This window comes from Sceloporus occidentalis, unplaced genomic scaffold, assembly GCF_023333645.1.
Source record: "Sceloporus occidentalis isolate IW3139 unplaced genomic scaffold, rSceOcc1.0.p SCAF_50, whole genome shotgun sequence".
NCBI lineage: Eukaryota > Metazoa > Chordata > Lepidosauria > Squamata > Phrynosomatidae > Sceloporus > Sceloporus occidentalis.
The window spans coordinates 4,527,327-4,542,950 of NW_028317030.1; the positions used below are offsets into that span (position 1 = coordinate 4,527,327).

The following is a 15,624-nucleotide window of genomic DNA, read 5'->3' on the forward strand; positions in this document are numbered from 1 at the left end:
AAATACTTTCTTTCACTTCTCCAGCTTGATTCCAAACTTGGCAACAAGTTGACGTTGACCGTTTAAAGGCTAGTAACTCTGTAGGAACACTGGCACGTTAGTGTTTTCTTTAACAGTTTCTTTTTCACTGCTGTGTCGTATGTTTGCTGGCATGTGGCACGATGAGAGGGGAGGACAAATCTGTATTAGCAGCCGGTAGCGATGACTTATCCTGATGTTACTCCAACCATGCAGTGGAGTGGCTGCTTACACTGCTAAAGAGCGCACATCACCATTTCAGTGTATACTCTCTAGAAGGGGCAAAGTGATGGGCGACAGAGCCAGATCCTTAACATTCCATTTTATGTACTGTAAAAGTGAAGGGGCTCAGTGAGTGTATGTACTCAGATAAGTAGACTATGAGTAAGGGAGGCTCGTTGAGTGTCTGTACTTGGTTATATGTACTGTGTGAGTGAGGGGGGCTCAGTGAGTGTCTGTACTGGGTTATATGTACTGTATGAGTAAGGGGGCTCAGTGAGTATCTGTACTTGGTTATATGGTATGTGCTGGATGTGTGAGGGGGCCAGTGAGTTACTGTACTCGGTTATATTTACAGTGTGAGTTAGGGAGGTTTAGCGAGTGTCTGTACTCGGTTATGTGTACTGTGTGAGTGGGGGGGCTCAGTGAGTGTCTGTACTGGGTTATATTTACAGTGTGAGTGAGGGGGCTCAGTGAGTATCTGTATGAGTGAGTGTAAGCAGGCAATAAATATGCCTCAATATCAGTACTAAGAAAAGGACATATTTACTTTACCAAAAGCCTACAGACTGGCAGCTCTTAATCATTGTTTTTTAACTTTTTTAACTGCCTTCCAGCCATTTCTTCCTTTGAACTCCCGTGAGTTTCATCCTGGAGGAAGCGAATGATTTCTTATCCTCTTATCCTCCAACACTCTAATTACCGCTAACCCACGATAGTCTCTCTAAAATCAGGTGGAACCGGGTGGGTGACGCCTCTCACCGGATGTCTCTGCTTTTCACTTTGTAGCTGGTGCAGATCATTATAAACACCACACACCTGGAGCAGGCCTGTAAATACCTGGAAGACTTTATAACCAACATTACCAACGTCTCGCCCGAGACCGTGCACACGGCGAGGCTCTACTGCCTGTCTACCTTCAAAGTAAGTGACGCCGGACTCCGTTAAAGCTCCTACACGTGGAATCATCCCCGAGAACACACAGTATATAAGCCACACCATCTGCCTGTCTCTCTTTATATATATATATATATATATATATATATACATACATATTTATATTTATAGTAATATTTTAATGAGCAAATATATTCTGTGTCATTAAACAAAATGTAAAAATATTATAATTAATAATTAAACAATTACATTAATAATAATAATACAAAAATTAACAGAGGCTAGAGAGACCCTACAAGGTTATGGTATTTTAGTTTTCCTTCATCCTTATTGTATAGAAAAGAGAGAGCGTTTTTGGTCCTGATTGCAGTCCAAGAAATCGACATCTTGCGGCCCTCTTCATGGGATGATCCCCTAAATTGCCATTGGTTCTCTGAAGACTGGCAACCATTAAAAATGCTATTTTGTTTTATTAGAGCACAGTTAAATTTTTGGTATTTTTCTGTGTTTTATTAAGAATTTTTTTTTTTTTTTACAAAATAAAATATATCTTAAAATATACATGTGGTTTAGGGTTAAAATTAACCCCTAACCCTTCTTTAGCTGAATTTAGTTATTAAAATCCTAAATTATCAAAATCCTAAAAAAAAATCTAATTGTTTAGTTCTTAGTTTAGTTATTAAAATGTAAAATTCTCAAAATCCTAAAATCATTGTAGATTGGTAAACTACAAGACTACTTTATATTTCTTTATATCCCACAAAAGAAAAACCCATTGTATTTATGTAGATCGAAATATCCCTATTTTTTTACTTGAAACAACAGTTTTTTATCATTCTCATTATGAATTTCTACATTGAAACATTTTGAGATCAGTGCGTATCACACAGGCTTCAGCCTCAAGACCTGTTTTACTGATTAAGAAGCTTTTAGAGATGATCTATGGCTCGCTGGCTAGTTTAGGCATTCTGATCACATGTAAAGGATGGGTTGACGTTTGGAAGGTAACTGAATTACTGCCTTATCTGTGTCACATAGATTAATTACCTCTAAAGAATCGCTAATGAGCTTTACCATCGTAGATCTAAATTTAAAATCAAGTTTCAATATATCATGTCAAAGAAGTACGGAAATTTGGAGCGAAATTCTTTTTTCATATAGTTTTAAGGACAAACCCACTAATACACTAATGTTTAGTTTGGGGTCACTTAGCTGTTTTCTTAGAAAAAAAAAAAGGACATTTCTGGCTGTAACATAATTGCAAAAGGTTTTTCTAACGATCAATTAGCCTTTTAAACTTAAACTCGGATCAGCGGACACAACGTGCCATTGGAACACAGGAGTGATGGGAGTGATAAAGGGCCATTGGTACACAGGAGTGATGGGAGTGATAAACGGCCATTGGAACACGGGAGTGATGGGAGTGATAAAGGACCATTGGAACACAGGAGTGATGGGAGTGATAAAGGACCATTGGAACACAGGAGTGATGGGAGTGATAAAGGGCCATTGGAACACAGGAGTGATGGGAGTGATAAAGGGCCATTGGAACCCAGGAGTGATGGGAGTGATAAAGGGCCATTGGAACCCAGGAGTGATGGGACTGATAAAGGGCCATTGGGACACAGGAGTGATGGGAGTGATAAAGGGCCATTGGAACCCAGGAGTGATGGGAGTGATAAAGGGCCATTGGGACACAGGAGTGATGGGAGTGATAAAGGGCCATTGGAACCCAGGAGTGATGGGACTGATAAAGGGCCATTGGAACCCAGGAGTGATGGGACTGATAAAGGGCCATTGGGACACAGGAGTGATTGGAGTGATAAAGGGTCTCTGTACGCCTCTGAAGAGATTCCATAAAAAATCAGCCGTTTCCAGCTACAATAGTCATTTACAGCATTAACCCCGTCTGCTTTTTTTTAATAAGTGACCCCAAAAGTTGGAACGGTAGCATGTGTTTGTGTATATATATATATATACACACATTATATATGTTCTGTCTTTTATAGGATGCAAGGCATGCGGCAGAAGAAGAAATATATACCAAACTTAACCAAAAAATTGATGAATTTATCCAGTTGGCCGACTATGATTGGACTATGTCGGAGCCGGACGGAAGAGCCAGCGGATACCTAATGGATCTGATTAATTTTTTACGAAGCACATTTCAAGTTTTTACCAATTTGCCTGTAAGTTGACAGAATTGCCGAGTTCTGAAAACTCGTTTCATACGTATCATTCGCTTTACATTTTCTGTTCTTTTTATGTTCGTTTATGTTTCTTTTTGAGAATTTCACCAGGTTGGGTATTAATAAGAAGACGTCATCTAGACAGGGTGATCGTTATTTTTTTTCGTTTTTTCTCCCTAGATAATTATATATATTTTTTTTCTGCTCTCTTAATTTCTCCTGCTTTTAACAAGGATCCGCCGCCACTTTCTGGCAGAATAATCTATACATTCTTTTAGATGAAACTGAGAGAATGGATCAATGGGGAACACTCTTATTTATCTACCACCCTCAGTAAGGTACAACTTCCTTACATTAGATTACACTGTACTTTACAAAGGACCAACCCCACCGAGCTTCTCCAGCAAGAACTTCTGAGCAGGCCCTGCATAATGTATAGTTTAATCAGGGAGCAAAAATATTTCACTCTCCTGGTTGAGTGAATACGCCCCATAGTGTAATAATTTTTTAAATAGAAGTATGATAGCACAATATATCTAACTAGAGAAATGAGAGGTGTAGAGTATGGGGTAAGTGTTTCTGAGAAGGAGAATTATGTGACCTGGGGCTATCAGAGGCCGTTCCTGTTCATTCTAAGCACAGTAACAGGCGATATGGTAGCCGGCAAACAGTCAGGTTTTATGGCAGACTGCTCCTTGTTTATATGCTTGCAGGTCCTGACTTACCTGTCTTAACCTTTACGGCCTGATTAACCTGCTCCAGGTGTAACATACCTATAGACTTTGAAGGAGGCCCCCCCCCATACACTGGGGCAACAGGGTACCTTCTCCTCGCGTCTTTCTCTGCAGCTTCTGGGTTATAAATCCAATAGGGTTTCAGTGTTGGCCATTTTTTAGGGGGACTTCTATATGCTCCTGACCGTGTAGGGTGTGAGACGCATTATTATGTACGTTTATAGACCCCTGTGAGCGTTGTATATGGGGTGCACAGCAACATGTAAAGTTCTGTGTGAATTAGAGAAAAAAATGGCCGCTGTGCCCATGACGCAAGCTGTTTGAAACCTTTTGGAAAAGCTCTTTCAGCCTTTGCATGACGCTCAACATCGTGCGCTGTACCGTGGCCCCCGCCGGAAGCCCCCGCTCGGCCAGCTTTCATCATCTTTAGAACAGCTCTCCTGATGTTGGATGGCTGGTTTTCTTGCCACGTTTGGGGTCAGGGGTTTTTTGGAAGCCACTTGTGGAAGGTCCACCTAACAACTTCCATGATTTATTTACCGAGTAGGAAACCTGGAGTTAGCAGACTGTGACTCGGATGCGACAGACTGCTAATATTTACTAATTAACACCACTTAAATACACAGGGGTGGCCGTTAGAAGTTTGAGACGGGGAACTTGCCGGCAGATCAGACCCATTTGGCCCCATCTGGTCGTCCGTTTCTCCTGCTCAAACCTTCATCAGTCGTTGGTCTCGTCTTAGATTCTGGAGCCCTATGTCTATCCCATGCTTTAAATCCCCTCACTGTATTACCCTCTACCTCTTCTGCTGGGAGGCTGTTTACAGCAGCAGAAACGGGCAGACTAGATGGGGCCAAAAAGGGCTGATCTAACAGCAAATTCCATGTTTCTTTAAGGAAAAGCAGGCATGCTAGACGGGCCGGATGGGTTTGATCGGGCGGCAAATTCTTGGTTTAAACTCCTAGAAGCAAAACTTTAGTTGGGCAGCTGCAGCTTCTCGGCAGCGTTATGCAGCATGTGTCTGTTAACCCTTCCCTAGGCTAGCAGCATGTTCACCCGCCTGGCACTGTAGAGAGTGTCCTGGCAGAGCTGGGTGATATTGTGGCATATGGGCGTGGGAGAATTCAGCACGATCGTATCCATACGCTCCACAAACAGAAATCATACGATGGCATCCTTGGCAGAATGAGTGGTAGATTAGAACGAGACTGTGGGTGGCCGCGTTATTAGAGACGTATCTGCCTCATCTAGTCACCCGTTTTTCCTGCTTTATCAGTCTTCGGTCTCGTTTTAGATTCAGGAGCCATATGCCTGCCCCATGCATGTTTAAATCCCCTCACTGTATTAGCCTCTACCACTTCTGCTGGGTGGCTGTTCCACATATCTACAACCCTCTTAGGAAAATGAAAGCAAGCAAATTCCAGCAAGTGTCCTGCGAGAGTTGTTGCAACTCACAGCGATTACCACCATACATTTACTGGTAAAAACAAATATATACGTGAAAAAATTAAGTTTTAAGGCAGATTAAATAAGATTGGTAGATTGCGTATTTTTAATAATTTGTGGACAGATTATTATTATTTTTCATTATTTTCATTATTGTAATTAATATATTTTAGTTATTTATAATTATATTATTTTCATTATTGTAATTAATATATTTTAGGTATTTATAAATATATTATTTTCATTATTGAAATTAATATATTTTAGTAATCTATAATTATATTATTATTTTTATTATTATTTTCTTTATCTTATAAATTTATTATTATTATTTTACTTATTGTAATTAATATATTTCAGTAATTTATTATTATTGTTATTATCATCATATTTTCTATAAAGTTTGCAATAATTTACACCAAATACAGAGGATCAGTTTAAAAGAAGCCACATTATGGTGAGCCTCATGCAACGGCTGGAATGGGTAATGAATCAAGTGTGTGATTTTTCAGGATATTATCTTTTGCTTATATTTACATTCTTTGTAGCTCAAGCATTCTTCTAAATATGGAATAATTGTGATGTCATCTATTTTATTTCCTTTTAATTAGTGCAGATTGTATTATCAGATTTCATGTTTGGGGTTTATCTATCAAGACATGTTATATTAAAACTGACTTGTTATCTCCATGATCAATACGAAATCTGGGTTTCCATAAAACGTTTCTATTCACTGATGGAGTATTGAAAATTGACAACATGTTTTGTGCTCTTTCAGATATTTTTAATTAGACGGTTTTGGCCCGATAACACACATTTAATTAAACCCTCACTTCTCTATGGCGCGTGATATGGGGGGAAAAAACACCAAAAACTAAATAACTATAATTTTTTCTCTTAATAGAATTTGGCTTTTGTAACATTTTTTTTTAATAAATGTCATCTTGGTAGATAAATACCATGCTTCAAATAAAAACGTTAAAAAACACCAGGACCATTGCTATGAAACAGGGGGGGGAAATTCCAATCCTTAATATGGGGAAAAAAAGGCAAATTTCTTTCAGGGTACCTGTGAGGCCCAAACTTCTTCGGGTTTCTTTCATACTTCTTCTTTGCAAATCTTAAATATTGCCTCCTAACTCTCCTCGGGGCACTTTACTATTGAGGTGTAGTTCTGGTGGCTAGTAGGGCTTTACTGAAGGTTTTTGCGTGACTTTAAGTCATGTTATCAAGATCCATGTAAAAGAGTAGAATAATTAGAGAAATAATGTGTTTTATTTACAATGTTTCATTTACAAACCCATTTACTGCGGTCTCTACACACATTATTGGGGGGTTTAGGGCTGTAGAACCCCGTTATACCCTCATACCCAGCAACCATTCTGAGCTCCTAGGAAAGAGGGGCATCAGGGGAGGAAAGAGGGGCATCAGCGGAGGAAAGGGGGCAGGGGGTACATGAGATATTTGGGAGGCAAGTTTAACAGAGCAGTTTGTCTCTATTGTTCGGCAACCTGATAATCAGTTTTAGAGCTCCGACGGGTAAGCCCTCCACTTCATGGCAATGGTCTCGAGCGTTTACCATCCTTTTAACACCAAGTAAATGTACGCCTGCTCACTGCTGCCCTTTTCCTGCTTATTGCCTCTAATGTTTCTTTGCTCTTTACCTTTCTACCTTTTTTGTGTTTTGATTGCTCTGCTGGTCTCCTCTTCAGAATAACAGCAATGACCACGGAGCTATGTCGGTAAGTAACAGCAAGATGGCAAACACGCTTGTTAATTGACTTGTAACGGGTGGCTTGCAGCAGCTGTCTGCCTCTGTCATGCGTATACACAGTCTAGCACATACCTGCCATGGCTTATACTAACAATTCTTACATATGGGTTTTAGTTGAAAAAGGTCACGGACCCTTGGTATTCGGAGTCGGTTTTCAAGGATATGTGCCAGACAATGGGTTTGTTTAGGAACTTGTTAACGTACATGTTGGCTGCTGATGCGGAGACCACTTCGGCTGACTCCGTGTTTGATTTTTGCTGTCACGGGACCAGTAGGTTTTGCGTAAAATCTAAGAGATATCTTACCATCGTTGGTAGGATCACAGAACTCTTTAAATTAAATTTACATGGCCATCTTCATCTCCAGTGTCTCCATCCCACCGCCTTCAGTGGTTCCAACGTCTTGATTAATGTTTAACAGTAGGCCATATGGGGTGAAGTTTGTCATTGTGAACTTAAACATAAGAGCAATCACCATTTGCAGTTCCTTCTCACACTTGGGATTGTTCCCTTTACATTCAGATTAATTGTAATTTAGAAAAGTTGGGTCATTAGTAACTTTAAAAAAACCATCATTTGAAAAAGTTCCATCAGTAGAATACTGTTTTTCCCCCTCCTCCAGACTTCAACTGGGAACCCGAGCCATACAGTAGACGCTCTAACTCAAACAGTACACCATCTACGTTCGTTATCCTTTTTATAAGCTTTGTACCTGACTTCTGTGCTCTTGGAAAGAAATATTGCTGCGTTGATATCAATCCGACCCTCCACAGGGATACATCTGTCCTCATCTTCAGCCCAGTAAGAGGGTCCAAATAAACCAAATATAATCTATTAAAAAATAAGCATCTAGAATAGAAGAACAGGATAAAATAATCTATTCCGAGCCACAGCATTTAATATACAAAAGAAAGACATCAACTGTCTTTTTTAGTCTGGGTTTTGCAGGATTTTCCCATTACATGACATACTTGCAAATATATTTTTTTTAATAATAAGGGAATTTAATTACAATTAGTTATTTTTCAAATTGATATTTAGCGGTTTGTTTTTTCCCCCGTTCATTGCCCAGCTTTTTTTTTTATGTTGAGGATCTCAAAGCACAGGCAGTGGATTGGGGGCCACCAGAACCAAAATGTTTATTGTAAGACAAAATGAGGGGCGCATTCAGGCCATGGCATAACGTGGCTTATTCATTTGAAGCCTTTGGGGGAAGCGCCTTGTTATTTAGTATGTCTTGGTTGGAAAAACACAAACCGCCTATCAAGACTCCCTTTAAAGATGCTCTTGGTGGTTCCTTATTCCATTGCCCCAATGTGTTAATTCTATTGATTTTTATACTTTCATTGAGTTCACCTGCAGTAAGTACTGGTGATGTATTGTCTAAGGACGATGGTGGCCTTCTTGAAACTTGACCTGTTTAATTAGATAACCTAACGTTACTTCAACGCATATCTGAGACATTTAGCCTTAAATCTGGGTGGAGACCTACACCCAAATCTGAGAGCAGCACTTTCCTGGGACATGTACTTGAAAAAAGGTAGCGTGCACCTGCTTTCTCGCTTGTCTTTCATCCCACAGTTGGGTCCACCAGATCTTACATTGGTCTGTGTTCCTTTGGGAGGCCAAAATAATTTAACCAAATTGTAGTATCTTATTTTTTAAATTTTTATTTATATTGCACCAACAATGTCCGCAGCGCTCCTTACAGTCCATGCGTTCAAAGGGTCTGACAAAACTAGAGCTAACAGACTAAGACGAACCGATACATTAGGTACAAAGGATTGCCTAGATAACGTTTGTAAATCTCTCTGTTTGATCCATTTCATTTTGTTTTACTCCTGCCAGAAAAAAAATATTGCATTGTATGTTAACATTCTTGCTGCTAAGGAGTTGAATACGGATGCTCACCGGCTTCTGCGGGATGGGATTAATTTGCTGGGAATACAGTAAATGTCACCGGAGTACAAGATGAATTATGAGGAACACAATGACCTTTCCTAGGCAAGCTCCGAGTAAGGGTGTTTGCTTGTATTTGAGCTGGGGGTTTAATATTATGTGCTGATGAGAAAGTGATAAAGCTGCCGGTACATATTTTAACCATGACCAGAATGAATTACTGGCATAGGGAACCCTGCTATTACAAATTTCTGCTAGCATCTCTGTTGTTTGTCTAATCTTTCACAAGATCGTATCAGAATCTCAGCGATATCCCAATCTAATTAGATTTTTTTTTTTTCTTCCCCGAGAGATCCAAGTCGTTGAGTTTTAGACTTAACCTTTTCAGAGACCAAAGACCCTACTCCGGTTTGAGCGTAGGGTTAACAAATCCTTAATAGCTACCCCCTCCCCAGAGAGTAGAGATTCGTATCTCGATCTTCGGATGATAAGAATTAAAGGGGGGGGGGATTATATTTTACTCTTGTTAAATATGCCAAAAGGTTTCAGAATCGGGGATCACATGCTCTCAACCGCAAGTCCGATTCCCAACATATGTTTCTGGGATTTAATTATCGTTTTCAGCTGCTATGGTTTTAGTTTAGGCCCCTATCGTTAAGCGACAATAAACCAAATAAAATCGGTAAATATTTTAAGCGGTTTTTTTTTTCGTTTTCTTTTTCATTGAGATGCGATACTTGTATTTTATTCAGCCAGTACTTGAGATGCCAAATATTCATTTAGCAGCCAAAGTTGATAAAAGGAACTATACCCAAGTTTTTCTTTCCATTTTGTTAGATGGATACATTGTATATTAAAAAAACCCAAAACTTATTTTTCAAAGGGCATACAGTCTTATTTTCCGCCGATTTTTGGAGATAGAAGCTTGAGCTCAAACATAGGGCCAGGTCTGAGCGCTGATTTGCATCACGGTCTTTGTGATGTTTGCACAACATGACCAGTAATGATGTCATAAATGCGCAAGTTACCGCAAAAGCTGGGGAGAAAGGCGATTCTTGCAGTAATTCCCCCAGGACTTTGCAGCGCAAAACCCTCAATGCATGGTAACCTGTTATCTCACGTCATCTAATGGGACTCTGTACTCAATTTAGGAAAGAAACAAAGGAAGGGTCCATTTAAGGTGTGAATCCTGCCCAAAGTCCTTGATAAACGAGACGCCCTAGTGGTCATATATGGAATTGCAATTAAACCCCCTCCCAGGAAAAATGAAAAACTCTTTTATCTAATGTAGGAAGTTCTAGAAAATCACTACCTCTCCAAATGGTCTTAATTCTAGAAGAGGTGAGATCCTTGAGTGCAGGTTTAGCCATGTTATTTTGGGGTACCACACATCCATGGAGCCAGTAAGCCATGTAAATATTTTTTTATTATTTTACATAGAACTTTAAGTAATAATTTAATGGCTGCCAGATATGGCTGTTTGACTCCTAACCTCTGCAGAAAGAAATTCCTGTTTTTGTCACTGTTTAAGACAATAAGACATTTTAAAATATCTAAAATATTTAATTGAAGCATGAATCTAAGTCATTAGTTTTCTGTTCAGGTCTTCATTATTGGGTTTGCCCAATCTCTATATGGTGTCAGACTGCTCTGTTTTTGGGGAAATTGGAATCTTAGCTTGGTGAAAAACTGAAGTGACATGGATAGAGTGCCGAACCCAGCCGTGACCGAGACCTACTAGAAGTCTGAGTATGATAACGCACATACATCTACATAAACACAGAGAGAGGGTTTATTGCAATAATACTTGTTCATAAGCTTCAGCTTTCAGTTGACCTTTCCTGATGAAGCCCCTCTGTTACGTATGTATATGAGCTGCCCCTTATGGCTAGAGAAGCCATGCTGTGAAAATAACATTAGCTTTGTAATGTTAAACAAGAATCATTAGGGGGTATAAATAAAGGGGTTATTTTTAACACTTAACACCGAGCCCCTCTGGCTAATATCTGCCTTGATGCTTGATTGGATATCCAGAGCGGTCTACTTGGCTTTAATGCATCTTTTCTGTGGGCTTCAAATACTACAGATGGTAAGAAGTTTGGCTTATAGAGTATAAATAATAGTACCCTACAAGCATATATGATTGTTTATGACATTATTTACCAATCATGGTACATAAACTGATCTATAGGGCAAATTAGCAGATAAAGATCTCTAATAAGTTTTATTTTGGAAAGACATAACTCACCACCATTGGCAGAGTTTAATTCATAATTATACAAAAAATTATCATTAGGTCAATTAGGTTACTTGGAAAAAAGTGAAATCGGAGTGTAACGATAGTGGTCACATAGAATGCAAGTATGACCGGACGAAATGCTCTTTTTATCCTCTGTGACCTTGGGTGAAGAGGTACTGATGAAGACACAGGACTTCATTAGACCATTAGACCATGGTCATTCTTCACCCCTTATGTAAACACAAGATGGAAACCCCTATGGTAAAACTTGCTAGAGCAGCCTTGGTTGGAAAGGAGCTTCTTCAGGCTGATTGACCAGTAACTTTCCCACTGAGGTGTAAGTGGTTCTAGTATTCTTTTATTATTTTAAGTAGAAGACCACGTATGGAGAGATGGATGGAGAGATAGATGGGAAAAGGGAAAAGCATAGAATTTTATGTGTTTGCACAGTGCTTTTGGCTTTAAGACGCTATTCATGTGAGGTGACCTTTAAGTTCTTCTTCCCCACTTGTGTTATTTTACCTAAAGGGTTGGGGGTTGGTTATTTGTGCTGGTTCATTGTTCCCATGATTGGCAGTAAAAGACTTATTTCACAGCTTGCAGTAAAAAGCCAGTGGGTAAGGGATGGCCCATCTCTACAAACTAAATTCAAAAACTGTCAATCAACAAAAAAGCCACAGAAAAGGCTCTCTTACTGATTTCACCGAATGTCGCCTCACGCTGTCCTTGATTGGCACGGTCTGGCAGGGAGGATGGATGAATCTGTCACCGGCTGGTTAATTGTGTTGCCGATCTTGGTCTGACATCGGGTCTTTGAGTAGTAAGTAGCTCAATACAAAACAAATTAGCAGAGCGTAGTCATATTTCTCTTTCACTTTGCTTTGACTTAGTTGAATGCAGTCCATAAATCATATTGACTGACATTCGACTGGATGATGAAAGCAGCCTTTAAGACTCCAAGCCTGGCCCTAGACAGCGCTACCTTGAATGGGACATGTCCAGTTGCATATGGTTGACCCTTCAGGAATTTCCTGTCAGCCAAACATCTCTTGACCACAATTGTTCCAGAGAATGAAAGCTTTTGGTCACTATTGAGAGGACTAAGTGTGTCAGCAGATTTCCACGTTCCTTAGAATTTCAAGACATTAGTAGAATCTCTACTTTCTTTCATGAAAACTAAAGTTTCAGCATTATTTCAGGAGTCAAGAAGATGTTAAGACATTTAGACCCGGGAGCAGCAGGTGTCTTCAACCTTTTTTGGGAATGAAGTATATTTTCTCTGTCCACCCCAGTGTTCAGTATTAACAAGCTTTATAGTTTCCCTCTCTATATATTGCATTTTTGGGGAAAGATGCTATAGACCTTTCTTCCTTGAGCTGCTCCTATTTTGAGATAAGCTTTAGAGGAAGTGAAGCAATGATTTTTAGTGATCTTCACAAGCATAAGGAATCACAAAGAGATTATGATAAATGGAGATTTCTAGGTTGCTGATAGTATAGTATGATAAGCATTTTGATCTCCAGTTAATATGGATCTTTTGAATTTTACTGTCCTATCTATCTATCTATCTAGCTATCTAGCTATCTATCTCCTCATTAAGTTTTATCTCCTGTATTGTGAAGTTGCTGCTTGTTGTTCTTTGGCTCACATTGTAAGGGTGGGGAAGAGAAGGTAGAGAACTTCGGGATGGGAATAGTTAATACAGCCTCTGCCACAGGCCAATCACTGCTTGCCCAAGGGAAGCTTTTATAGTAAATATCTCTATAGCTAGTTTTAATAAAGAAACATCATTATGCAAAAGCTTCGCATGCATGCGTTAATACATATTTTCAACATTTGTTATATAGGTAGACGGCCAAAGACACAAAAATGTGCTGTGCTCTCTGGAACCCTGTCCATGTTACTGATAGGGTTAACATGCAGGGCCAATATACCGACTGCTACAACCCTTTACAAAACCCCTCTACATGCATAAACAGTAGCCCATCTTGGACAGGGAGGGTTATGGTAATTAACTTGGCTCAAAGAGCTATCATTTTGAACCGTTAGCCAATCTGATTTTGGGGAAGGTTACTCCAAGTTTTGTGAAGATGGACCCCTTCCTCCTTGCAGCATGGAACAGTGAGCACCACTGCTGGAACCCGAGACTTTACAAAGTGTAAATAGAGGCAATTTAGTGCCATCAGACCATCAGAAAAGCTTTTCTAAACATGTGACGATTTCTGTTTTGTTATAAGCCGAGCCGCCAACATGTTTCCGGTGAATGAGTTTCTTCGGGTTGAATGGAGTGCTTGGATGTTGTGTTGCTTTATGCACCTGTACTGGGTGTGTGTTTTTGTCTTATTGTTTGGATTGTCAGTGTTAGTTGATATATTAACCTCCATGGCTTTCTATATTATTTCTATTCTTTTCTTTACCCCTTCTTTCTTTTACTTTACCCCTTTAACTTGTGTGTCCTCTTGAACATCTGGAACATCATTCATGAAGACCCTGGTATTCCAAAGGCAAGTTTAGCTCAGCTTATCCTAACCTATACTTGCCCTGGGGTTACCGTGGTTCAACCTGTATCCCACTTTGGCGCAACGGTGTCCCACTGGCCGGCTCACCCACCTCCATTGTCATACCAAGATTTTGATTTCTTATTTTAGTGACAAATTCTAAAAGAAGCACCTACTGATTAGCGGGAGAAACAATATATATTTTACCATTGAATATCTTAATAGAGAGGTTATAGCCATATCAGTCACCTTCTCCTATTAATCCCTTTATTTGATAAGAAAGCAGATCTTCCGAGTTTCGTGGTACCTGAACCTTTTATTTTCCCGAGCCAAAAAACACTATTCAGTTTAGACGATGTTCCGAATGTCTTCTATTTTGTGAACATAAATCTTTCATGTTTGAAAATGTTCCATTTAAATTAATTTAGTTCTCCATGGGATGCTTTCTGTCCTTTTTTTTTTTTTTACATTAAAATTGTGTTTTGGAGTTTTTCTTGACAACCTATTTGTCTGCCTCTACTTCTATTTCATTATCACGGGAGAATAAATAGAAGACACAGCTTATTTAATGGAGTAGTACATTAAACCAAAACGCGCTAGTTGTTCCATTCAATCAAAATGACATACTCATTAGGTATCGCAACATATCACATTGTAATTAAATGAACTGCGGAGTGTGGACCATTGGGTACGCTTGCTGTGTTTCCTTGGGTATTATAACTACCATTAGTTGATGAACATGGAACTGCCTTTGGGTAGAAGATCATTCGTATCAAAATAATGCTTATTTCTTTTTTAATCATTTTATGTTTTAATCTAAAGTTAGGAAATTTTCATTAGTAAATAGTTCTATACCTTGATGAGGCTTTAAGTTTTCATTGTAGTCATACCTGCCAACTCTCAGGGTTTGGCCTTTTCAATGGGCAGATTCTCAGAGTCGCTCAATCTGGGGCTGACTTCTTCATATACTACTTTGATTTGTTTGTCTTACTCTGTCAATTCTAGTCTTGTATAAATGTTATGAATGAAAGTGAATGAATGACTTGGGATTCTCAGATATTATTAAATGATTATTATCATCGTCATCTTTTATTTATATAGCGCCAACAATTTATGCAGCGCTTCTTACAATACATATATGCAATATATTTGCATATATGTATTGTAAGAAGCGCTGCATAAATTGTTGGCGCTATATAAATAAAAGATGACGATGATAATAATCATTTAATAATATCTGAGAATCCCAAGTCATTCATTCACTTTCATTCATAACATTTATACAAACTCTTAGAGTAATATGGTTTCCATCATAAGCGAGTCACTGGAATAGATTCTTTAAGGGTTAATATTAAATTGATCTTAGGGTCTCAGAAATCCCCCCCAGTTTGAGCGTAGTCCAGCATTTATCCACTTTTCAGAGTTTCCCAAGGACCCTTTGTAAGCAGTTAGCGGCTGGGACCACCAAGTTCTCTCACTTTGTAGGAGTCGGGGAGCCGGGACACTGATTAACTTCTCTGGGACTTTTGTGAAAAACAATGACAATTGAAACAATAACAAGTAACTATTAAAAGCAGGTGCAGATTTACACCCAGTGCAGTTTTTCAGGGGCACGTCATGCTGACAACCCATAGTGGTCACTGGCCATTGACCCATTTGATTTAAGGATGAGGACAACAGGAAGCCCAAACTTCCTGATCCATAGTGCGTTC

At 39.2% G+C, this 15,624-nt stretch overlaps 1 protein-coding gene across 2 annotated transcripts in view; it reads left to right on the forward strand.

Moving 5' to 3' along the window:
- Positions 1-15,624, forward strand: part of LOC149288678 (exocyst complex component 6-like) — an 82,614-nt gene that overhangs the window by 40,760 nt on the left and 26,230 nt on the right. Inside the window, exons 17-19 of one of the 2 annotated variants that reach the window (XM_089491471.1) lie at positions 1,027-1,161; positions 3,144-3,323; positions 7,216-7,245. In XM_089491471.1, the coding sequence (XP_089347597.1) occupies positions 1,027-1,161; positions 3,144-3,323; positions 7,216-7,245 (345 nt within the window). The remainder of the gene's footprint in view (positions 1-1,026; positions 1,162-3,143; positions 3,324-7,215; positions 7,246-15,624) is intronic. The other variant, XM_089491473.1, reaches the window with a different exon arrangement.